Here is a 26871-nt window from a genome sequence, read left to right on the forward strand (position 1 = left end):
TACACTACATGACTTGCCACAATTTATCTCCTTTAAAACATACAATATAAAATATAACAATCTATCACAAGGTACATTTTAAACGTTTAATGTGGGAAGAGTCACTTTACATTTCTTTTGTGAAATGGTGTAATTTTAATGTAGACATAACGTGCCAGTTATAAATGAATAGATAATATCTATTGAGCATCTGCCAAGTTGTACAGGCAGTTTTTTTTTAACTCAGGAAGATCTACAAAAAATGTAAAATGCAGGGGTTAATTCAGAAGTTTATGGTTGATAGGGTATTTTATTAATTTTTGACTTTGTCTCTTCTTAGAAGATCTACCTTTTATTCCAGCTCATGCAGTAGGACTTCTGCATCCCAGCACAAGAAATCGTAAGTAATTTGTCATTTGAGTCTATACATAGGATAATATTACTTCATAAAGCCAAAAGATAAAATATCCAACACATCAGATGTGATTATTACATAGTTGATCATAGTTACATTTACCAGAAATAATATTGGTCAGTAAGTATATTTCTTTGTAATGGGTATTTGAATGCAATTGCTCATATACCTTATTCCATCCATAATGGTTCTTGGCACAAAGGGGCTTGAATCCATCCCAAATAATGGGATTAAATTTGGTTAGTGTGAATGAGTAAAATTAGAGATGTATTTTCATGAGACTGAGGCAGAGTAGAGGGAACGCAACTCTGCAGCTGGCTGTGTGACACCTTGGGTGTTGTGGTATATAATTATCCCAGGAATCTGAACACGTTACTGACACTAACTACAGTCTTCCAATACAATCTCTCAATTTAAATGATTAATGGATGTCCGGTGAATACACATTGTAGCTCCAGTACAAACATCTTTCCACTGGCCTTCATATTCAAATTAAGATGTAGTTGACAGACTTATCAAAAATTTGAATTTAAAATCAAAATTATATATCATCTGAATGATTTTGTTGCAGATGAAATAGAAAACTGGTGACTTTAGTTCTAACCGAAATTTCTTAATTGCACTGATTTAAAAGTTTGGCAGTTCAAAGCAAAATTGAAATGCATGTTAGATTGGATTCCAAGTCTGAAACAAATTTACCAAAGTACATTGTAGTTAAAGCTAAATTTGATCAATGGTAGTGAAAATAAAACTTAAAGAATAAAGCTGGAATCTTTTGCAACCTTGGTAACAAATAAAATCCAATTCATATGATCCTGTTCTCAAATGTTACTATTTTTAGTGGTGGCACTAAAAGAATAATCTTGGCTTGACACATTGGAGAATAAGAAGAGTGTTTCTCAATTGACTAGCATTTTTTAAAAATCTTAACTTCTATCCACCCTGTTCAATTAATTTCCTGCATTCACTACTTCAAAACTCAAATGAAGTATTCTCATCCTTGTTTTGAGGTAAAATCTAGTTAATACACTGGATTCAATAGAATAACTAACCTGATGATCAGTGCACAACAATTTTAAATGTGGTATTTCTCATAGTATCTTTGGCTTGCAAAACTATATGTCTTTGGTAGCTCTTATGCAGCATTTGCAAAAGTTCATTTTAAATTTCCTTGGCTGAGGATTTTCTGAGGTCACTGTACTTGAAGATTATATAGTAGTTTTTTTTAACGGTCACTAACTATCAATAATTCTTGGAAGCCTAACATTTTCTTGCCTGATGCTTTTCACGTTGCTTGCTGGGTCAAAAGGACTTTTCAAGTGGCTTCCTTTTTTTCTGCAAAATACGATTCAATTTTGCCAGCCATCCTCATGACCCTCGTCAATTGCTGATTATTCCTACTGAACTCTAAAGTTTACAGTTACTTTTACCATGGACCTTTCCTTAAATAGTTTCTACAAGCCAACATAAATCAGTAACAAGGTCCAAGCTGTGATTTTTGCCCTCTCTATGATTGTCCAGACCATTGACAGCCTTCATCAGTCAAAAATCAGTTCTTTATAGGCAAGGAATCAAGCTTGTAGGTTAAGTTCATGGGCCTAATTATGGTAAGCTACATTTCATGATAGTGGATTCATCACCAACTGACCCTCTTCAATCTCAGAAGTGAGGTCTGAATGGAAAAAAGGTCAGGGAAGCAGAGTAGAATGCCCTCAAAAAACCATAACATCGTCAAACCTGGGACTGAAGCAATGCTTTCTGCCAAAACTGCTACTGATTTTGTTTTAAATATCTCTGATAAAAAAAAAATTAAAATATAAATATTAAATTAAAAATGAATTAAACACTCTTGGAGATCATTTAAAACATTGAACTATGGGAAAATAATTTGGATTCCAATCTGTAGATCTATAATCTTAATGGAAAATGATGGATGCAAAACCCCAACACTATAACTGACATGATAGTACTTGTGAATAGTGGTGAGTCCCAGCAAGACTGAGCCTCACCACTGCACTAAATGAACTGATTGGTTCATTACAATTAAATGCCAAATTTTAAATTTAGGAATAGCATTCAGCATGTGGTTAATAGTTTGGATACAAAATTGGCTTGCCCAGAGAAAACAGAATTGTGGAAGGTTGTTATTCAGTGGTGTTCCGCTGGGATCTGTGTTGGGACCCCTGTTGTTTTTAACATAAATATATATATATAGTGTGTGTGTGTGTGTGTAAATATAAATGTGTGTGAGTGTGTGACTTGGATGAAAAAGTGGGTGAAATGGTAAGTTTGCAGATGATGATGGAATTGTGGACAGTATAGAGGGTTGTCAAAGGATGGAACAGGACATCAATGACAGATTTGGGCAGAGAAATGGCAAATGGAGTTTAATCTGGATGGGTATGAGGTGGTGCATTTTAGGAGATCAAATGGAAGGGGAATACAGTATGAGCAGGTAATGGTTGGGATTGATTTGCAGAGGGATCTGGGGCACCAGGTCAATAGCTCATTGAAAGTGGCCCCACAGGTAGAGGGGTAGTAAAGAAGGCATCTGGTATGATTGGCTTCATTGGACAGGGCATTGAGTATAAAATTAAGGTTATTTTGCAGGTAATATAATGCTTTGCTTAGGTTACACTTGGAATATGGTGTGCAATTCTGGTCATCCTGTACAGGAAGAATGTGCGTGATTGGGAAAGGATACAGAAGAGGTTTACCAGGATGTTGTCTGGTTTAGAGGGCATTAGTTATGGCGAGAGATTGGACAAACTTGGGTTGTATTCTTTGGAGCATGGGGTCTGAATGGTATGAGGTGTACATAGTCATCAGAGAGGCATTGATAGGTGGACAGTCAGAATCTTTTCCCCCATGGCAGAAATGTTGCATGTTGGGAGGTGAGGTGAAGTTTAAGATAGATGGGTGAGCCACATATTTTACACAGAAAGTGGTGGATACGTGGAGCAGGCTGCCAAGAATAGTGGTAGAAGCAGATGCGATAGTAGCATTTAAGAGGCTTCTAGATTGACACACAAATATGAAGGGATATCTATCAGGTGCGAGCAGCAGATTTTTAGTTTGATCTGGGACATGTTCAACACAGACATCTGTGACTGTGTTGTATTGTTCAATGTTCAAGCAATATTTGTTTTCTCTTTGGAGATGCTTTTCACTGAGATATGGAATCTTCGTGGCATTTCCTTATAAGTAAGAGAATAGATCTTCAACTATATTTATCGAATTGTTTTGAAGACTATGTATTAAACATAATGGAAATGTGACTTGATGCCACACTTTGTTGTACATCTTGAGGATTGGTTAGTATAAGAACATGCATACCCTGAGGTTGATGGCATAAATCATTTGTGTAGATTCCACACGTCTCCAGAGATCACTGAGGCCAGGATCCACAGCCAGATGTACTTTTTCTACTTGTTAAAATGTCTCTGACTTGTTTTTTGAAGATGCCATTCCTATGACAGCATCTTTGTCCCTTTGCTGCATGTACATGCTACTTTCTCATAATAATATCATCAATTAATTGAAAGTTTGATTTTTCCATTTCATTTCAGAATTGCTAACACCTGTGTTTAAATTACCAGTTAAAGACTAGTTAATACTGTGGCTCCAAGTCCAGAAAAAGACTCAGCTGGGGCAATTCATCCCCGAACAGGAGATTATAATTTAATGTTAAAGATGTTGCTAGCTCAGACAAGTAAATCCACTTAACTTTGAATCGTATTGAAACATTTCAACTATCTGAAATTCTGCCATTGTCTTTTGAGTGACAGGATTAGCATTAAAAACTACCCATCCTCGGTTTTATTCCTGGACAAGTCATTAAAGTAATTATGATCAGCAATAGAAGAGGTCCAAATGCCTGAGCTAATATAGGATTTTAAAAGCAAGAGCTAGGTATTTTGCTCCTTGTTGCTCCTAGTTGTACATGCTAGACCACCTGAATGAGTTTACAGTGCTGACCCCAATAGAATCAAAATCCCAACAAGAGTTGGAAACTTTCAGATATAATACACCCAAGCTACTTCATTTTTTTAGAAAAATGGTTAGATTTGAAATTGCAAACTTGTCAGACTTCAAATCTATACAGCAGTTTCTTGTATTTTATGTCATATTTCCTTATGTCAAAAAGGCCATTTACTCTATCAGTTTCATGGTAGCCCTCAGAGCTTCATGCCAATTCTATTCCCTGCAACCATCATATATGCCCATTAACACCTCCTCCCTGATTCTCCTACCACTCTCTTACATTAAGAGCAATTTGTAGTAGCTAAGTAACCTAACGCCAACCTATCTTTGGGACGCTATGAAACTGAAAGATCAAGGGAAATCCAGGTGGTAACACAGACTGTGCAAACGCCATACAAATAGCACTGGAGGTCAGAATTGAACCCAAGGGACGAGAGATGGCTGCACAACCTACAGCACAGTTATGTCGCTCTGCAGCGCCACACTGTTTGCTGCGTTTTTAATGATAGTTTCGATTGTTGGTTAGGGACTGGCACTTTAAGATTTCCCATTTTCATTATTTGAATTTCAGCTCTGCATTAAATGATTATTGTAAAGATACATTCAAGTATATTAAGTGAACAACCATAATCTCGTTTTCAAAATGCATAACGTATTTGTGCCCATGTTAAAATGACATTCATTGCATCTTCCAGCAATACTAACTATACAGGAAAATAACAAAAGGTAATATGAATTTGCATTATGGCCCATAAATAATTTCCCAGTCTCCAGTCAGCTACAGATAAATCTTATGCATTTGGCTATAAAATGTAAGAATCAAAACTGGCCACCTTGCTGCAAGAGTTTGTCACTGCAGCTAAAATGTTTAATCTGCCGATTACTTTGTGAATTTAATTTTAACAGTATCAAAATTGTGCTTTCTGATGAATAAGCAATTTTTTTAAAGTCCCTTTCATTTCTACAGAATTTCATTTGTGCGGTGGTATTTCAAGCCCTTTTTATGCAGCAAACAGTCTGGATGAATGGGGTACTATAATACTACATTTCATATTTTTATCTGTTTGCACAGTATTTAACTGTTAACAAAAGTCAAGGATATGCAACAGAAAAGATGGTATCCTCCTTTTGGGGAAGGATGACCACTGCAGCTCTACTTACCCAGGATAGTAGTGGGAAGCATGCTATGGTTTGGCTTGTAAATAATCATTCTCCCACACCTCTGTGCATAGCTGTTTGTCTTCTTGTGGCTTTTTGACCTTTTAAACATGTGCCATTTCCCCACTCCTTGGGAAGCTCTGCTATGTCCGTATTTAATTATTGCATGGTGAAGGTTACTCATTATGAAATATTTCACATTATGTATTGAGGCAGCTCTTTTCAGCAATAATCTGTCCTTCTAATGCATTATATGTTTGTTAGTTATTTCTGGTATGGTCTTTGAAGAGCTTTTTTTAAAAACTATAGGAAATTACAGTCGCCGTGAAGGAGGACGTGGCTCAAGCTGGAGTGTCCAGAATAACCCTCGTGCCCTATATGGTGAAAATCGAGGGGGTCAAAGCAATTTTAACAAAGCTCTCCCATCCCGGCAGCCATCTGCAGGTACAATTGCAATAGAAAATATTGCAGTGCAGTTCTCCCCCACATTGTCCCTACTCTGAGAAAATATTTTTTTAATATAATAGATTAACAAATAAAACTGGAAGTTTCCATACAAACTCTAGTTATTGCCACTTGCATAATAGAGGCTTGTGCCTGAAATCAGCAAATTAAAGCACTTTCTACTCAAATTGATTCCAAATTAAGATAAAGTGACAGCTGCAGCTAATAACATACCCACAAAATGTTGAGTGGAAATTTTTAAATGCCAAATCCAACATATTCTTGGGGCATTTTAGTCTTTCTGTAAACTGATCTTTAGTTTGGCTACATTTTACCTGTTCTGTAACTGAAGTGACTGAAAGCCCTTCATACCATCCGAACGAACAATATTGTTTATAATGAAATGCATACTTTCATTAATTGGAATTTCATCTACTTTTGAGTATTGACAGAAATTGATAAATAATAAAGCAATTCAATCGTAAGGTTTAAAGAGGATACGACCCTCAATCAAGTTAACAAAAAAGTGTAATTTATACCATTAATTGATATATTAATAAAACCCATGTCTCAAATGGTTCACAATTTTTATAAACATCAAGGGAACATTTCAAGTTAAAACTTGCAATTTTCTTTTGTAGCTAAAGGCATTCTACTTCCTGCATTAATTTAATGATATGGGCTTTGAAGTTGATACCTGATCAATCTTTCTGTTTTTGTTGCGTCAGGCTATCGGCAGAGCCCACGTGATCGTGCATCAAGAGGTCGAGGTGCCGGCCCATCTTGGGGAGGAGGCGGCTCAAGAGGAAAGTTTAGCGGTGGAAGTAGTGGAAGGGGAAGACACGTGCGATCATTTACCCGTTAAAAGGAGACTTGTTTTGCACATTCTCTTTATCAGTGAACAATTAAATGTTCCCCCCCACCCCACCCAAGACGATGAAGTTATGAAAGAGATTCTGTAGTAGAGTTTGTGGCACTGAAGGACCAATATTTGACACCAGTCATTTCTGGCAGTGAGATTTAGTTTAAAGAAGTGGATATTTTTGTTGAAGAAATTTGGAAGATGTTCTTTTATAACAGTATTGAAATTTTAATAAAAATTGATCAAAAATGTGTTTCATGATTGATTAGATAATGCCGATTGAATGAAGGAGGTTCGACAAATTTCATTGGAACTTATCTTGCACAGGATGCATGAAATTTCCTGCTTTACAGGTCTCCATGTTTCAAATATAATGCTGCCAAATACCTGTACCTCACTTTTTTGAGACTAAATTATTACAAATTAAGTAATAATAAAGGAATAAATTAACCTACAGCTGATATTAACCTAAAACTTGGAGCACCCCATCAGATATCAATAAGGAAACAGCTGACAAATAATAAATCTATAATATTGTTTGTAGTGAAAGATTGGGATGAATTGATAGTTTAAACATTGGCAGCACTTAAATGAAGCTGCATCAAGTAGGCTTGATGTCATATCATTTATTCCACTGAATAAGAGCATAAAAATATTTACTGGTAACTGCAAAAAGGTGGAGCTACACCTTATTTTCTATTATTTTCTAGAGCAGTGGTTTTCAAACTTTTTCTTTCCACTCACATACCACTTTAAGTAATCCCAATCCCATAGATGCTCTGTGAACAGTAAGTGATTACTTAAAGTGGTATGTGAATGGGGGGGGGGGGGGGGGGCGGGAAGGTTGAGAACTACTGCTCTGGACCCAATTTTTAATGAAATATTTGACTTAAGAAAAATTGTCACTGGCCCATTTCCTTTGGAGTTATGAAACAGTGCACATAATGAGCCAATTGCCATAGATAAGATTAAAACAGTGGTTTTCAAACTTTTTCACATATCACCTTAAGTAATACTAATCACAGAGTACCTGTGACATTGTAATTACTTAAAGTGGTATGTGAGTGGAAAAAAAAGTTTGAAAACCACTGATATAGAGCTTCCCAGGCCTATCCCTTTGTGCAATTTGATAAACTCCAACTGTAGGATTTTCTTAACCTTGTGCTACTTCTGATTTTTGCCAAAACTTACTGGTATTTGTACTATAATTGAAAAATCCACACTCTAATAATGTTAAAACTCCTAGATGTGACCAAGAAGTTTGACGAAGGCAGAGCTGTAGAAGTATGTATAGATTTCAGCAAGTCATTTTATAAGGTTCCATATAGTTGGCTGCTCTGGTAAGATTGCAAAATGGATAGAAAGCTGGCTAAATGAAAGAAAACTGAGGGTTATGGTGGAAGGTTGCTTTTCAGACGAGAGGCCTGTGACTAGCACAGCCCACTGCTGTTTGTCGTCTATATCAATGATTTAGATGAAAGCATACATGGCCATGGACCACTCTAACTAGTCCATGACATAATTAGTAAGTTTGTGGATGACACTAACATTGAAGATGGTTGCCAAAAATTGCAGCAGGATCTTGATCTGTTGGGCAGAGGGAGGTTTGATAGAATCTAATAGAGAGAAATGTGAGATGTTGCATTTTGAGAAATCCAACATGGGTAGGACCTAAACAGTGAATGGAAGGGTCTGGGACTATTGTGGAGCAGAGATATCAAAGAATACATGCACATAGTACCTTGAAAGTAGTGTCTCAGATAGATAAGAGTTGAGAGGTCTTGATGCAGTCTAATATGTTGGTGAGGCCCCATTTAGAGCATTGTGTTCAGTTTTGGTCATGGTGCTCTTGTCAAGCTGGAGAGGTTGCAGAGATTTATGAAGATATTGCCAGGACTTGGGGGCTTCTGTAGGGGGAGGTTGGGCAGACTAGGTCTTTATTCCTTGGAGCTCAGGAGGATGAGAGGTAATTGCATCTTGGGAGGAATAGATCAGGTGAACACAGTTGACCAGAGAGCATAGATTTAAGTTGAGATTTCATGGGAACCTGAGGGGTAACTTTTTTTTTTACAGTGGGTGTATGGAATGGACTGCCAGAGGAAGTGGTTGAGGCAGGTACTATTGCAATATTTAAGAAAAAATGGACAGATATTGTATTTGGATAGGATGGGTTTAAAGGAATACAAGCCAAATGCAGGTAGGTGGGACTAGTGTGGGTGGGATGTTTTTTGGCAAAGGCAAGTTGGACTGAAGGTCACATTTACATGCCCAATGACTCTATGTATTTTCATCTTATTTACTGCTGAATTATATCCATTAATTGATATGTTTTTCTCTGTAAGCTATACATTCACTGTACCCATAAACTTAATTCAAGATGGGTTGCTGTAACTAAAAGGAAATCCATAAATTTTGCTGCAATCCCATTTTCCTTCTTAAAAGCAAAGATTTTATGTCTGGATTTGATGCCCTCTGATTTGCAGGCATGATGAAAAGGTCAATGAGTGGATGTTATAACTACCTTATTTTTAAACAAGAACAAATATATTGGACTAGTTTCATTTGAATTCTGATTATTATAACCTTTATTCTGCCAAGAAGAAATCAGGAACCTCTTCAAATGATATGAAGGATATATTAAGTTAAAGTACAAATATAGTAATTGATTTCAATCAGTGGTTCTCAACCTTTTTTCATAGGATGCCATAGGTGCTCTGTGGTAAGTAAGGGATTACTTAAGGTGGTATGTGAGTGGGGGTAAAAGGTTGAGAACCATTGATCTAATCACCAATCACAGTGGGTTCTGCTATCGAGTGTTGAAAATGTTGGAGGAGCAATAATAATTGTGAAGTAACAAGGCCATGTCTGAAGTCATATTGAAATTGAACAATTAATCGTTTCATGACATTGTCCCAACTTTTTTAATTTGGGAAATTTTAATTGTGTTTCATAGGTAAACTGATGAATGGTAACCAATGTTTTCCATGACATTCATAGGTAAACTGATGAATGGTAGCCAATGTTTTCCATCACATTTGATGATGACATTGTGTACCTGATGGGACAGAAATTGTCCAAATTGGGTTTTTGGGAGCAGGTTGTATCGAGACAATTTTCCATGTTGGTAGATTCCACTGTTGGAATTCTGTGGAACAGCTTGGTCAGAGGCACAACTAGTTCTGTAGCATAAACATGTCCTTCCATCTGTTTTTGTATCCAGTTCACTTAACATTTCCTTGAAATCACATTGAATTAATTGAGGAATAAGTTCTGAGAGTTTTGAGATCTCAGGAACTGCCACCCTGTACTTCTAGCAAACTGAATCTTTGAGGATGTGGATGATCACATTGTATCCCTTTAATAAAATTGTCTAAATATTTAACCCTAATGAGCCCATGAGCCTATGCCACCCAATTGACCTATCCCCCGCCCCCCCCCCCCCCCCCCCACCCCGGAACGGTTCTGAATTGTAGGGAAATGGAACCCCTGAGGTACATCCACACATAGAGTGTGGGATTCAAACTCCAGTCCCAATTGCTGGCTCTGTAACAATGTTAATCGTGCCGCCTCTAACTGCGAATTGCAGAATGTTGATCATTGCTTGTGAAATTTGATTATAGATTATCCTGCTTCAGCTATTCATTATAGATAGAACATTACAGTATAGGCCCTTCAGCCCACAATGTTGTGCTGACTTATACTGGGTTTGCAACTACCAAAATAAACAAAACTATCCTGACTTCATAACCCTCTAGTTTTCTTTCGTCCATGTGCCTGTCCCAGAGTTTCTTAAATGCCTCTGTTGTTCCAAACTCCTCCACCACCCCTAGCAATGCATTCCAGGCATTCACTGTGGGGGGGGAGGAGGGGGGGGAAATACTCCTGTCCCTGTTGTCTTCCCTTAACTTTCCTCCCTTCGCTTTGTAGAGATGTCCTCTGGTGTTTGCTACTCCTGTCCTGGGTAAAGGAACTGGCTGTGTATCTTATCTATGCCTCTCAGAATCTTGTAGACTTCAATATATTCACCTCTCATCCTTTGCTCCAAGAAAAAAGCCCTAGCTCTGCTAATCTTTCCTTATATATTTTCCAATCCAGGCAACCTCCCAGTAAATCTCCTCTGCATAGTTTCTACATCTTTCCTGGAATGAGGTGACTAGAATTGAACCCAATATTGTAAGTATGGCCTCACCAGAGATTTTTAGAGCTGCAACATTACCGCATGACTCCTGAACTCAATCCCCTGACTAATGAAGCCCAGAATACCATAGGCCTTCTTATCTATCCTATCAACCTGCATGGAGTCTTGAGAGAGATAGAGAGTTGGACCTCAAGGTTCCTCTGTGCTTTCACACTGTTAAGTATCCTACCATTACCAAAGTACTCTGCTTTCATTTAACCTTTCAAAATTCATCACCTCATACTTACCCAGATTGAATTCCATCTGTTACATTTCCACCCAACTCTGCGTCCTGTCTCTATCCTTCTGTAACCTACAACAACCTTCAACACTATCCATAACACCTCCAACTTTCATATCATCCTCAAACTTACTGAGCAATCCCTCCACATCTTTGTCCAGGTCATTTACAAAAATCACAAAACAGCAGGGTCCTAGAACAGATCCCTTCGCAACTCCACTAGTCATTAACCTCCAGACAGAATATGTTCTGTCCGTTGTCCAGGCAAACCAGTTCTGAATCCACACTGCTAAGATTCCATGGATATCATGTCTCATAACTTTCTGAATGAGTCTCCCATGGGGGGGTCTTGTCAAATGCCTTAGTAAAATCCATTTCCATCACATCTACCACCCTATCTTCATCAATTTATTTTGCTACATCCTCAAAAAACTCATTTAGGCTCATGAGACAGAACTTCCCTTCACAAAGCTGTGCTGACTCTCCCTGAGAAGATTGCACTCCTCTAAATGCTCACAAATCCTTTTCTTAAGAATCCTCTCCAATAGTTTGTCCCCTCACTGATGTAAGACTCACTGGTTTATAATTCCCACGATTCTACCTATTACCTTTTTTTAAATAAGGGGAACACATTTGCTATTCTCCAATCTTTGGTACCAACCCTGTGGTCAAGGAAAACACAAAGATCATTGTCAACATCCCAGCAATCTTTTCCCTTCCCTTAGCAACCTGGGGTATATCTCATCCAGTCCCTGGGACTTGTCAATCCTAATGTTTTTGAGAAAGTCCAGCACATAAGCTTGTTCTGTTCTGACCTCGCCTTGACCAAGGACCTTTACACTGGTGAACACTGAAGCAAGTATTCATTTCAGATCTCCCCAACCTCCTCCACCTCCAAGTAAATGTTGCCTCCTTTAACCTTAAGTGGCGCTACCTTCACTCTCATTATCCTTCTGTTCCTCATGTATGTATAGAATGCCATAGGCCAGGGTTTTTCCTTAATCCTACTTGCCAAGGCCTTCTCATGCCCTCTTCTAGTTCTTCTAAGTCCTTAAGTTCCTTCTTGGCTATGATATAATTCTCATGAGCCCTTCCTGTTTTTTGCTTCCTAAATTGAATATATGATTCGTTCTTCCTCCTAACTAGCTGCTTCACCAGTTTTGTCAATCAGAGTTCCCTTTTCCCTGTCTCATTGGGACAAATCTATCCAGATCCCTGTGCAAGTGGTTCCTAAACATCCTCCACATTATTTTTGTGCTTTCTCCCATGAACATCTGTTCCCATTTACTTTCCCTAGTTCCTGCCTCATCCCATCATAATTAACCCTTCCCCAATTAAACACCACCATTTTGTCTGCTTTTATCCTTCTCCATAGCTATGCTAAAACTCAAGTTGTGGTTACTATAACTAAAATGCTCCCTCACCGTGAGGACTGTTACCTAACCAGGTTCATTACTAGACTTGCATGGCCTCTCCTCTAGTCGACTGGTCCGCATACTGTGCCAGGACAAATTCTGCTCGTCTATCCCTCTTGCAGTCAATATTTGGGAAGTTGAAGTCTCCCATAACAACCCTGTTATTTCTGCACCATTCCAAAATCTGCCTACTTACCTGTTCCTCAGTGTCCCAAGGTCTATTTTGGCCAATTGATTACTCCAAATACAGTCATTGCTCCCTTCCTGTTTCTGACTTCCACCTGCACTGACTCAGTAGACACTCCTCTACAGCGTCTTCCCTTTTTGCACCTGTGATACTATCCCTGGCCAGTAATGCTGCTCCTCCCTCTCTTTTATTTCCTATCCTATCCCTTTTAAAATATCCAAACCATAGTACCTGTATCACCCAATCCTGTCCTTGCGTCAACCAAATCCCTGTAACGGCCTTTACATTGCAATTCCATGCACTGATGCATGCTCGAAGTTCATCTTTTTTTCCCCTTATATTCCTTGCATTGAAATAGGCACATTTCAAACCCTCCAACTGACTACCCACTGCTTGTCTTTCTATCAAACCCACAATACATTACACCATTCTCTTCACCTTCTGCTGTATTCTTTGCCCACACATTCTGGTTCCCATCCCCCTGCCAAACTAGTTAAACTGTGCCCAACAGCTCAAGTAAACCTGGGTATTGGTCTCCCTCAAGTTAAAGTGCAGACATCCTTTTTGCTATGGTCAGATCTTCCCCAGAAGAGATCTCAATAATCCACAAATTTGAACCCCTACCCTCTGCTCCAACTCTTCAGCCTTTCTGTTCCTACCCTCACTGGCACATAACATAGGTAGCAATCCTAAGATTATCATCCTTGAGGTCCTGCTTTTCAGCTTCCTTCCTAACTCCCTATATTCCCTCTTCAGGACCTCACCCCTATTCCTATCTATGTCATTACCATTTCAGCTGGCAACTCACCCTCCTGTTTGAGAATGCTGTTGGTTCAATCAGAGACGTTCCTGACCCTGGCACCTGGGAAGTAACATACCATCCAGGAGTCTCGATCTTTTTCACAGAAGCTCTTATGTGTTCAGTTAACTATTGAATCCTCAATCACTATAGCTCTCCTTCCCTTCTTAGCCAAAGGGCCAACTCTGTAGCAGAGACATGACCACTATGACATCCCTGGTAGTTTGTCTTTTCCCCCCCCACCCCCAACCGAGGGGAATAGCCACAGTGGTTCTCTGCACTGGCTGCCTATTGCCCTTCCCTCTCCGTACAGTCACCCAATTATCTTTTTTTTGCCTTTTGGGTCTACCTATTAGCTTCTACCTTATCACCACCCCCCCCTACCTTTCAAATGATCCGAAGTTCTTCCAGCTCCAGTTCCCTAACACGGTCTGTAAGGAGCTACAGCTGGATGTACCTCTTACAGGTGTAGTCGGGGATACTCGTGTTGTCCCAGATTTCCCACGCCCTGCAATTGGAGTATTCCACTGCCTGAGTTGGCATCTCCACGGCCTACACTTTGTTACTATGCAAAGATCTTACCTGACCTTACCTGTTGTACGACCTCGACCTCTGCTCACCTCTCTTGTCAAAGCCTCTAAACCAGTGTTTCTCAACTTTTTTCTTTTCACTCATATCTCACTGTAAGTATTCCCTATGAAATTGGTGGTCTGTGATTAGTAAGGGCCTGCTTAAGGTCATATACAAGTGGAAAGATAAAGGTTTGAAAACCACTGTTTTAATCGTACCTAATTGACTTGTTATGTGCATGGTTTCATAACTCCAAAGGAAATGGGCCAATGACAATTTTTCTCAAGCAAAATATTTCAGTAACAATTGGGTCTAGTGCAGTGATTCTCAACCTTCCCTCCCCACTCACATACCACCTTAAGCAATCCCTCACTAATCACAGAGCACTGATGGCATAGGGATTGCTTAGTGGTATGTGAGTGGAAAGAAAAAGGTTGAGAACCTCTGGTCAATCTCCACCCCTATTCTTGGCTGCTCACACACTGTTCACTCTGCTTGAGCTTCTCTTTTTTTTATTGGTGACAGCTAATTGGCCAATGGAGACATTTAAATGAGCACCTACCTCTCCTGTTGCTTTTCAAGTCGTTTATTTTCAACATTGTACAAGTGCAACTTGACTAAACAGCATTTTCCTACGCTCGGTGCAAAAAATGCAGGCATACAACCAGACATAACACACATACAGAGACAATATATATGCAGGACTAGTATTAATATATACAAATAAATAAATAGAGTTTTGTAAAGATGAGAGACTCAGAGAGTTAGTGTGAGCTTTCCATTGGTCGTTCAACATTCTCACTGCCTGTGGAAAGAAGCTGTTTCTCACCTGGTGGTGCTAGCTCTGATATTCCTATATCTCCTCTCTGACAAGAGCAGCTGTGAGATCCTATGTACAGAATGGAAGGAGTCCTCAATGATTTTGCGTGCTCTCTACAGACAGTGATCCTGGTCGATCAAGTTGACGTGAGGGAGGAAGACTTACTGTCACTCTTATTGTCCTGTGGATTGACCTCTGATCCATTTTTCTGCTGCAACCATACCATATTGTGATGCAGCCGACCAGGATGCTCTTAATAGAGCTCCTGTAGAAGGTTGACAAGATGGTGGCTGGTGGCGTTGCTCACTTTAGTCTTCTCAGGAAGTGCAGTTGCTGTTGTGCCTTCCGGATGAGTGAAGAGATATTGAGTATCCATGAAAGGTCACAAGTTAAGTGAACTCCAAGGAACTTGGTGCTCTCCATTATCTACACCACAGAGTTATTGATGTATAATTTTTTTTTAATTTAAATTTAGACATACAGCATGGTAACAGGCCACTTTGGCCCATGAGCCCGTGCTACCCAATTTACGCCCCATTAACCTTCACTCCTGGTACATTTTGAATGGTGGGAGGAAACCCACGCAGACACGTACAAACTCCTTACAGACAGCACAGGATTTGAACCCTGGTCCAGTCCTGATCACTTGAGCTGTGAAGGCGTTGCGCTAACCACTAATGCTAACCATACATATAGGGTAGTCATTCCTGGTACTTCTTAATTCCACAGTTATTTCCTGCGTCCTGATAACATTGAGACTCAGGTTGTTACTCTCATACCATGAGATTTTCCACCTCATCATTGTTGCTGATGAGACCAACTAATGTGCACCAGTGTTCAGAGTGAGAGTGCTCGACGTTCTGCTACTTATCCAGACAGAATGTGGTTTTTCAGTTAGGAAGTCCAGAATCCAGTTACAGAGAGGGATGTTGAGTCCCAATGAGGACAACTTTTCAATCAGACCGTGGGGAATGATCGAATTAAACGCTGAGCTGAAGATGATGAACAGCAGCCTTGCATATGAGGCATTGTTCCTCCTCTTGTTCGCAGCACACTTTTGCAGTCCCTGAAGTGATTTAAATGCTGTATGCACACTGTTTTCTAATGTCTGCTTTCTGTTGTTTCTGGAATACTTATCCACTGTCACATTGCCAATAATTAGTTCCTTTAACCAAATAATAAGTTTAAAATGAAAGGTATGATGGGCTATATTGCAGTAAATGTTGTTGGTCTATCATTCACAGAAATTTAGCAATGCCCTGTTTTGATCTTATTCAGCTGTTAGGAAGGTGTCCCATTTAGAGTTAAGACTGATTATTGCATTAATTTCCAGAATTTACTTCTACCAACTGGTCAGGAATTGGTCATGTTGACAGAGAGGATGAGGTTAAGTTTTCCTTTTGTTTTACTTCTCAACACCTCCTGCTGGCTTAATTTAGCAGTTATTTCCTTCAGGACTTGGCAAGATTGATTAATCCTACTGAGATCCTTACAGAGTTTACTGCGTTCACAAACTTCCAAGCAATGCTGATTTATCAGCAGGGGAGGGAACATGAGTGTTAATCAGTAAATTTCCATGATTGAATGAAGCCATGAAATCTCAAGGAGCCAGGACAAGACATGGAGGATACCCAGGCCATTTTGTCCAGGGCATCTGCCACTGAGAACCTATTTGGTGTCATTAATGTCACCAGGTTGATCCCGGAAATGAGGGGCTTGACCCACGAGGAGAGACTAAATCATCTGGGATTATACTCACTCGAATTCAGAAGAATGTAAGGTGATCTTTATGGTGCGCTGAGGTAGCAGTAAGCAAGCACACACTCAAAAGACTGTACAACAGACTTTATTCCAGTAAAGGTTTGAACACCAGTTCATGCTTTGGTGGCTCCCCATGAGACTTGCTCAGGTTTGTATTCAGGTCAGCTGATTGATCTTAGGTGGTCTTCCTGCAGGTACAGAGATCGCCCCATGCAGTAGGCTGGTGGTCGTATCACCACAATCTTATAGAAACATGTAAAATTATGAAAGGGATAGATAAGATAGAGGCAGGAAAATTGTTTTCACTGGTAAATGAGACCAGAACTAGGGGACACAGTCTCAAGATTCAGGGGAGTAGATTTAAGATGGAAATGAGGGGAAAAAAAACTTTTTCCCAGAGAGTATTGAATCTGTGGAATTCTCTGCCCAGGTAAGTAGTTGAGGCTACTTCATTATACACAGTCAAGGTTCAGTTAGATAGATTTTTACTTTTCAAAAAAAGGGATATGGGGCAAAAGCAGGTAGGTGGAGTTGAGTCAATGATCAGATCAGCCATGATCTCATTGAATGACGGAGCAGGCTCGATGGGCCGGATAGCCGACTCCTGCTCCTATTTCTTATGTTCTTGTGGGAAGAAAGCCTGTTACTCTTGATCCTTCTTTTCTGCAGGTGTCTCCTTCCTGATTGATTTTAATTGCCCCATGGAGTGGCTCCGTTAGTGTTGTGGTTAGCACAATGTTATTACATCACCAGCAACTCTGGTTTGAATCCAGCGCTCTCCCCCTGCTGCGTGGATTTCCTCCGACATTCCAAAGATGAACAGGGGTTAGTAGGTTCATTGGACACATGGGTGTATTTGGTACGGCGTGGGCTTGTGGGCTGGAAGGGCCTGTTACTGTGCTAAATTAAATTAAAATTAACCAGCAAGTCACACATGCTCAGGAATGGTGTTGGAGAAGTCTGATTTTTGACTGAAAGGGATGAATTGTTGTCATGGTATTGTTAATCTGGCCTGCAGGCTGGTCTTCCAAGATCAAATGTGCTGTGTGTACATTGTGTGATGGGCTTTTCATGACTTTATTGTTTTTCTTAATGTTTAGACCTAACAAATGGATTGTTAAACCCATTTCACAGGCAGCTAAGAGTCAATTCTACTGCAAGGTTGGAAACTATGGTGAAACGGGTGAGAAGTCAGATTTCGTTTGCTAAAGAAAAACATAATGAACCTGATAGGTTTTACTATGAATCCAGTACTTTCTTAGTTACTGACATTAGACGTACTATTTTTAAAAAGCTAGCTCCAATAAAATTGTGTTATATTCTCCAAGTCTTTTTATAGGAATTTCAAATCTCAGTTCCAGGTAATCAATTTAAGTCTTTTAACTACCAGTACCTAATCTTTTGTTCTCTAAACACCAGTTTTTCTCTATAACATTTTTTCACTAATAATTTAAAAAAATGTCCTGTATTTTGTTTTAAAAGAGGGCAGAACTCACTTAAATTTCAGACAGTATACTTTGTTTTTCCAATAGAAATAACATTTTGTTAGATATAAAACCATAACAAAGCCATCTATTCCCTTCCAAACAAAAGTAGGAATTATACTGCTGGATTAGCCAACCAGTGAAAATGGTGATAAACATAACTACAGGCTTCTATTTTTCTCATGTTGAGTAAGTGTGCAGTAGTTGACTGAACAAAAATCATTCCTTAACTGGGAGCTATTCAATCAAAAATGGAAGGCCCAGAAAAATATTGTTTTTTGTTTTAATTATTGGGTGATTCTAGGCTGCCAAAGACAAGTTGACTTGAGATCCAATCAATATACCCCCATCACCAAACTATAACCTGGTCAATTTTGGCATTATTATGAGATAAAAATACCAAATGTCAATAGCTTAAACCAATGGTTTTCAACCTTTTTCTTTCCACTCACATACCACCTTAAGTAACCCTAATGCCATAGGTGCTCTGTGATTAGTAAGGGATTACTTCAAGTGCTATGTAAATGGGGGAAAAAGAAGTTGAGAATCACTGCTCCAGACCCAATTGTTATTGAAATATTTTGCTTGAGAAAAATTGTCATTGGCTCATTTCCTTTAGAGTTATGAAACCGTCCACATAACGAATCAATTACCATAGGTATGATTAAAATAGTGACCAAGCTTTTTCTTCCCAATCACATTCTTTGGCTTGGCTTCGTGAACGAGGATTTATGGAGGGGTAATGTCCACATCAGCTGCAGGCTCATTTGTGGCTGACAAGTCAGATGTGGGACAGGCAGACACGGTTGCAGCGGTTGCAAGGGAAAATTGGTTGGTTGGGGTTGGGTGTTGGGTTTTTCCTCTTTTGTCAGTGAGGTGGGCTCTGCGGTCTTCTTCAAAGGAGGTTGCTGCCCGCCAAACTGTGAGGCGCCAAGATGCACGGTTTGAGGCGATATCAGCCCACTGGCGGTGGTCAATGTGGCAGGCACCAAGAGATTTCTTTAGGCAGTCCTTGTACCTCTTCTTTGGTGCACCTCTGTCACGATGCCCAGTGGAGAGCTTGCCATATAACACGATCTTGGGAAGGCAATGATCTTCCATTCTGGAGACGTGACCTACCCAGCGCAGTTGGATCTTCAGCAGCGTGGATTCGATGCTGTTGGCCTCTGCCATCTCGAGTACTTCGATGTTAGGGATGAAGTTGCTCCAATGAATGTTGAGGATGGAGCGGAGACAACGCTGGTGGAAGCGTTCTAGGAGCCGTAGGTGATGCCGGTAGGGGACCCATGATTCGGAGCTGAACAGGAGTGTGGGTATGACAACGGCTCTGTATACGCTAATCTTTGTGAGGTTTTTCAGTTGGTTGTTTTTCCAGACTCTTTTGTGTAGTCTTGCAAAGGCGCTATTTGCCTTGGCGAGTCTGTTGTCTATCTCGTTGTCGATCCTTGCATCCGATGAAATGGTGCAGCCGAGATAGGTAAACTGGTTGACCGTTTTGAGTTTTGTGTGCCCGATGGAGATGTGGGGGGGCTGGTAGTCATGGTGGGGAGCTGGCTGATGGAGGACCTCAGTTTTCTTCAGGCTGACTTCCAGGCCAAACATTTTGGCAGTTTCCTCAAAACAGGACATCAAGCGCTGAAGAGCTGGCTCTGAATGGGCAACTAAAGCGGCATCGTCTGCAAAGAGTAGTTCACGGACAAGTTGCTCTTGTGTCTTGGTGTGAGCTTACAGGCGCCTCAGATTGAAGAGACTGCCATCTGTGCGGTACCGGATGTAAACAACGTCTTCATTGTTGAGGTCTTTCATGGCTTGTTTCAGCATCATGCTGAAGAAGATTGAAAAGAGGGTTCATACCACCTTAAGTAATACCTTACTAATCACATGGCTTAGGGATTACTTAAGGTAGAATGTGAGTGGAAAGAAAAACCATATGTGAACTTGGGCAGCACAGTTGGCATTGCGGTTAGCATAATGCATTTTTTTTATTTACAGCGCCAGCAATCGGGTCTGGGGTTTGAATCCTGTGCTGTATGTAAAGAATTTGTACGTTCTCCCTGTACTGTATGTATTTTCCCCAGGGGCTCCAGTTTCCTCTCACCCTTCAAAAGGGATGTAGGTTAATGGGGTATAAATTGGGCAGTACGGACTCATGGGTCAAATGGCCTGTTACCATGTTACATGTCTAAATTTAAAAAAAAATTGAATTAATGTTTCCCCTTGAAAGTATTGGAATGTAATATGAAAATGTGAAATTGTGAATTTAGGCAGGAAATAAAAAAGAAAGTTATATAATTGGAGAGGTGTCTTGGTGCATGATTTCCAAAATGCTAATGTGAAACTGCAAGAGATGAGAGAAGCCAATAGGATATTACAGGCCATTCCTGGGTAACCAATGGTTCTGTTTTTATAGATGTCCATCAGATAATTTTGTCAGTGTAGGAAATCCACAAGAATACCTTCACAGTATTGTAGTGAATGGAATCAAAATACACAGGACAATTACTAAGAGAGATAGAGGAAGGAATAGGAACATATGAATGTGTATTTGTCAGATTTTTGAATTTAGTAACATTATGGGTGTCCATAAATTGGATAATTATAACCCAGGCAAGGCTTGTATTGTTTTATTGCTGAGGGAAGTGAATATAAATGTAGAAGGATATATATGGGTATATTTCAATTATAGATGTTTAAAAAAACTGTAAACAATTTGGGTCTCCTTATTAAAGGAAGAATGTTAAGAGTTTAGTAATCCTTCCCTGAACTCTTTCCATCTAGTATTTGGAATGAGTAGGTTAGGCATCTATCTACTGTACTTTAGAAATGGAAGGGAACTTGAATGCAGCATAAATGATCCTGAGGTGTCTTGAGAAGGATAAGTGGGTCACAGATAGGAGAGAGAAGGGGGAAGAGTAAGGTGCTATAGAGGACCCCTGTGGCTGTAACCCTAATAATAAGTACTCTTCTTTGAGTACTGTTGGGGAGGACAGCCTAGCTGGGGACAGCAATAGTGGCTGTAAGGAAGAAGAGGGTAGTAGTCATAGGGGACTCAATAGTTAGGAGGACAGATAGGGGATTCTGTGGACACAGAAAGGAGAACCAGATGGTGGTTTGCCTCCCTGGTGCCAGGGTCCGGGATGTTGCTCCTCGTGTCCAAGATATCCTAAAATGGGAGGAAGATGAGCCATTGGGTAGAAAGAGAGAAGAGGTCCTGAAAAGTGAGTATAGGGAGTTGAAAAGAAGGACTGCGAAGGGAGTAATTTCAGGATTACTGCCTGTGCCACATGACAGTGAGAGCAGGAATAGAATGAGGTGGAGGATAAATCCATGGCTGAAGGGGTTGAGCAAGGGGCAAGGATTCAAGTTTCTGCATCACTTGGACCATTTTTGGGGTAGATGTGACCTGTACAGAAAGGACAGGTTGCACTTGAATCCTAGGGGACCAGGGACATTTGTTAAGGCTACTCAGGAGACTTTAAACTAGAATGGATGGGGGGGGAGGGAACCAAATGAAGAAAAACAGCAAGGAGAAGGTGAGATTGCAAACAGAGAAAGCTTGTAGACAGTGTATTGAGGGTGGAAAGGCAGGTGAGGGAGAAGGGAAATCCTCTGTACGAAGATGGAGGGGAGATGATAGAAAAATAACATAATAGAGTTGTTTGTAAAGACAGAGGCAAACCGAGTAAGAAGTGGGAAATCTCTGAAATGCATATACTTTAATGCTAGGAGCATTGTAAGGAAGGTCGTGCATGCAGCCATCTTCAGCACAAACTCCGGGAGATCCAAAATGAGTGGTGGACTAGCCTCGCCAAACGAACCCAGCTCAGCGGGGACATTGGCGACTTCAGGGGTTTCTACGAGGCTCTAAAGGCTGTGTACGGCCCCTCACCCCAAGTCCAAAGCCCGCTGCGCAGCTCAGACGGCAAAGTCCTCCTCAGCGACAAGATCTCCATCCTCAACCGATGGTCAGAACACTTCCAATCTCTTTTCAGTGCCAACCGCTCAGTCCAAGATTCCGCCCTGCTTCAGCTCCCTCAACAGCCCCTAAGGCTAGAGCTGGATGAGGTCCTCACCCAGGATGAGACATATAAGGCAATCGAACAACTGAAAAGTGGCAAAGCAGCAGGTATGGATGGAATCCCCCCAGAAGTCTGGAAGGCTGGCGGCAAAACTCTGCATGCCAAACTGCATGAGTTTTTCAAGCTTTGTTGGGACCAAGGAAAACTGCCTCAGGACCTTCGTGATGCCACCATCATCACCCTGTACAAAAACAAAGGCGAGAAATCAGACTGCTCAAACTACAGGGGAATCACGCTGCTCTCCATTGCAGGCAAAATCTTCGCTAGGATTCTACTAAATAGAATAATACCTAGTGTCGCCGAGAATATTCTCCCAGAATCACAGTGCGGCTTTCGCGCAAACAGAGGAACTACTGACATGGTCTTTGCCCTCAGACAGCTCCAAGAAAAGTGCAGAGAACAAAACAAAGGACTCTACATCACCTTTGTTGACCTCACCAAAGCCTTCAACACCGTGAGCAGGAAAGGGCTTTGGCAAATACTAGAGCGCATCGGATGTCCCCCAAAGTTCCTCAACATGATTATCCAACTGCACGAAAACCAACAAGGTCGGGTCAGATACAGCAATGAGCTCTCTGAACCCTTCTCCATTAACAATGGCATGAAGCAAGGCTGTGTTCTCGCACCAACCCTCTTTTCAATCTTCTTCAGCATGATGCTGAACCAAGCCATGAAAGACCCCAACAATGAAGATGCTGTTTACATCCGGTACCGCACGGATGGCAGTCTCTTCAATCTGAGGCGCCTGCAAGCTCACACCAAGACACAAGAGAAACTTGTCAGTGAACTACTCTTTGCAGACGATGCCGCTTTAGTTGCCTATTCAGAGCCAGCTCTTCAGCGCTTGACGTCCTGCTTTGCGGAAACTGCCAAAGTGTTTGGCCTGGAAGTCAGCCTGAAGAAAACTGAGGTCCTCGATCAGCCAGCTCCCCACCATGACTACCAGCCCCCCCACATCTCCATCGGGCACACAAAACTCAAAACGGTCAAGCAGTTTACCTATCTCGGCTGCACCATTTCATCGGATGCAAGGATCGACAATGAGATAGACAACAGACTCGCCAAGGCAAATAGCGCCTTTGGAAGACTACACAAAAGAGTCTGGAGAAACAACCAACTGAAAAACCTCACAAAGATAAGCGTATACAGAGCCGTTGTCATACCCACACTCCTGTTCGGCTCCGAATCATGGGTCCTCTACCGGCATCACCTACGGCTCCTAGAACGCTTCCACCAGCGTTGTCTCCGCTCCATCCTCAACATCCATTGGAGCGCTTTCATCCCTAACGTCGAAGTACTCGAGATGGCAGAGGTCGACAGCATCGAGTCCACGCTGCTGAAGATCCAGCTGCGCTGGGTGGGTCACGTCTCCAGAATGGAGGACCATCGCCTTCCCAAGATCGTGTTATATGGCGAGCTCTCCACTGGCCACCGTGACAGAGGTGCACCAAAGAAAAGGTACAAGGACTGCCTAAAGAAATCTCTTGGTGCCTGCCACATTGACCACCGCCAGTGGGCTGATATCGCCTCAAACCGTGCATCTTGGCGCCTCACAGTTTGGCAGGCAGCAACCTCCTTTGAAGAAGACCGCAGAGCCCACCTCAGTGACAAAAGGCAAAGGAGGAAAAACCCAACACCCAACCCCAACCAACCAATTTTCCCCTGCAGCCGCTGCAACCATGTCTGCCTGTCCCGCATCGGACTTGTCAGCCACAAACGAGCCTGCAGCTGACGTGGACTTTTACCCCCTCCATAAATCTTCGTCCGCGAAGCCAAGCCAAAGAAGAAGGAGCATTGTAAGGAAGGTGGATGAGCTGATGATATTGAAACTTGGCAGTATGATGTGGTAGCGATTAGTGAAACATGGTTGCAGGAGGGATGTGATTGGCAGCTAAATATTCCTGGATTCCGTTGCTTTACATGCGATAGAATCAGAGGGGCAAGAGGGGGCGATGTTGCATTGCTTGTCATAGAAAATATTACAGTGGTGGTTCGGCAGAATATATTAGAGGGCTCATCAGGAAGGCTATTTGGGTGGAATTGAGGAATGGGAAAGGGGTAGTTACACTTATAGGGGTGTATTATAGACCACCTAATGGGGAATGAAAACTAGAGGAGCAAATTTGTAGGGAAAAAGCAGGTATTTGTAATAAGCACAGGATTGTGATTGTGGGAGATTTAAATTTTCCAAATGTAGATTGGGAAACCCATTCTGTGAAAGGGCTGGATGGATTGGAGTTTGTAAAATGTGTGCAGGATATTTTTTTTAACAGCAATACATAGAAGTACCGACTAGAGAAGGGGCAGTGTTAGATCTGCTGTTGGGGAATAAGATGGGTCAGATGACAGAGGTATGTGTGGGGGCGCACTTTGGGTCCAGTGATCATAGTGCCATTAGCTTCAATGTAATTATGGAAAGAGATAGGTCAGGGCCTTGGGTTGAGGTTTTTGAGTGGGGAAAAGCTAGATTTGAGGAGATAAGAAAGGATTTACGAGGAGTGGATTGGGACGATTTGTTTTCTGGGCAGGATGCGGTCGAGAACTGGAGGTCTTTTAAAGGTGAGATTTTGAGGGTACAAAATCTTTATGTTCTTGTTAAGTTAAAAGGCAGGGTCAAAAGTTTGAGAGAGCCATGGTTTTCAAGGGATATTGGAAACGATTTGAAAAAAGAGGGAGACTGACAATAAATATAAAGGGGATGTGTGGAGAATACACTGAATTATAAAAATAATCTCTTTTTTGAATATTTTATTTAAAATTTAAACCATGATACATAAAATTAATAAACTTAATACAGGTTATAAAATATTAATAAGTATACATGGCATATAACAAAAACCCCTCTAACCCCCTTACTAAGAAAAAAAACCCTCCCCCCTTTATAAACCCCTTAACTAAAACATCCCCCAAACTACCCCTTAAAAAGAAAAAGAAAGGAGATGTAAACTATAATGATATAGATAAATATCATGAATTGAGACATTTCACCACACCAAGGCAGAAGTATTCAATATTTTAAACCCAAATAATCCAAATAGAAAAAATAATTAATGTAAAAAGAATCTTAAGAAAGAAATTAGAAAAGCTAAAAGAAGGTACATCGTGGCTTTAGCAAACAGGGTGAAAATAAATCCAAAAGGTTTCTATAAATATGTTAATAGTGAGGGATAAAATTGGTCATTTAGAGAATCAGAGCTGACAACTATGTCTGGAGCCAAACGAGATGGGGGAGATTTTGAATAAGTTCTTTTCTTCGGTATTCACTAAGGAGAAGGATATTGAATTGTGCAGGGTAAAGGAACAAAGAGGGTAATAATGGAGACTATAGTGATTAAGAGGAAGGACTGGAGCTTTTGAAGCATATTAAGATGGATTTTCCCGAGCACCTTGAGAGAAGTTAGTGAGGAAATAGCAGAGGCTCTGACAAAGGTTTTTCAAATGTTACAAGATGGGTAAAGTGCTGTAGGATTAGAGTATTGTACATGTGGTTCATTTGTTTAAAAAGGGTTTGAGGAGCAAGCCTAGCAATTATCGGCCTATAAGGTTGACATCTGTGGTCGGTAAATTAATGGAAAGTGTTCTTCGAGATAGTGTATATATAAGTATCTGGAGAGACAGGATCTGATCATGAATACTCAACACAGGTTTGTGTGTGGAAGGTCATGTTTGACCAATCTCATTGAATTTTTTGAAGAGGTGACGAGGAATGCTGATGAGGGTAGAGCAGCGGATGTTGTCTATATGGACTTCAGTAAGGCATTCGATAAGGTTCCGCATGGAAGGTTCAGTCATTAGGTATTAATTTTGTCATAGTCAAATGGATTCAACAGTGGCTGTAAGGGAGATGCCAGAGAGTTGTAGTGGATAACTGTTTGCCAGGCTGGAGGCTGGTGACAAGCGGTGTGCCTCAGGGTTCTGTATTGGGTCCTTTGCTGTTTGTCATCTGGATGATGGGGTGGTAAATTGGATTAGTAAATATGCAGATGATTCTACAATAGGAAGAATTGTGGGTAATGAAGAAGGTTTTCAAAGATTGCAGAGGGATTTGGACTACTTAGAAGTGTGGGCTGAAAGATGGCAGATGGAGTTTAATCCTGAGAAGTGTGAGGTGCTTCATTTTGGAAGGAATAATCAAAACAGGACATACGCAGTAAATGGGAGGTCACTGAGGAATGCAGTGGAGCAGAAAGATCTAGGAATAATGGTGCATCATTCCCTGAAGGTAGAATCTCATGTGGATAGGGTGGTAAAGGTGGCTTTTGGTACGCTGGTCTTTATAAATCAATGTATGGAATACAGGAGTTGGGAAGTGATGTTGAGGCTGTTCAAGGCATTGGTGAGTCCAAATTTAGAATACTGTGTGCAGTTCTGGTCCCCAAATTATAGGAAGGATATCAACAAGGTAGAGAGAGTGCAGAGAAGATTTATGAAAATGTTACCTGGGTTTCAGAATCTAGATTACAAAGAAAGATTGAGCATATTAGGTCTTTATTCCT

At 40.7% G+C, this 26871-nt stretch overlaps 1 protein-coding gene across 5 annotated transcripts in view; it reads left to right on the forward strand.

Moving 5' to 3' along the window:
- virma (vir like m6A methyltransferase associated) overlaps nt 1–7093 on the forward strand; it is a 103915-nt gene extending 96822 nt beyond the window's left edge. For 2 of the 5 annotated variants that reach the window (XM_069921845.1, XM_069921846.1), the window contains exons 23-26: nt 320–379; nt 5346–5408; nt 5846–5980; nt 6709–7093. In XM_069921845.1, coding sequence (XP_069777946.1) covers nt 320–379; nt 5346–5408; nt 5846–5980; nt 6709–6845 — 395 coding nt within the window. In that variant the 3' untranslated portion in view covers nt 6846–7093. The remainder of the gene's footprint in view (nt 1–319; nt 380–5345; nt 5409–5845; nt 5981–6708) is intronic. The other 3 variants (XM_069921847.1, XM_069921848.1, XM_069921849.1) reach the window with 3 other exon arrangements.
- Nucleotides 7094–26871: the final 19778 nt, after the last annotated feature.

The sequence above is a fragment of the Narcine bancroftii genome, chromosome 2 (genome assembly GCF_036971445.1).
Source record: "Narcine bancroftii isolate sNarBan1 chromosome 2, sNarBan1.hap1, whole genome shotgun sequence".
NCBI lineage: Eukaryota > Metazoa > Chordata > Chondrichthyes > Torpediniformes > Narcinidae > Narcine > Narcine bancroftii.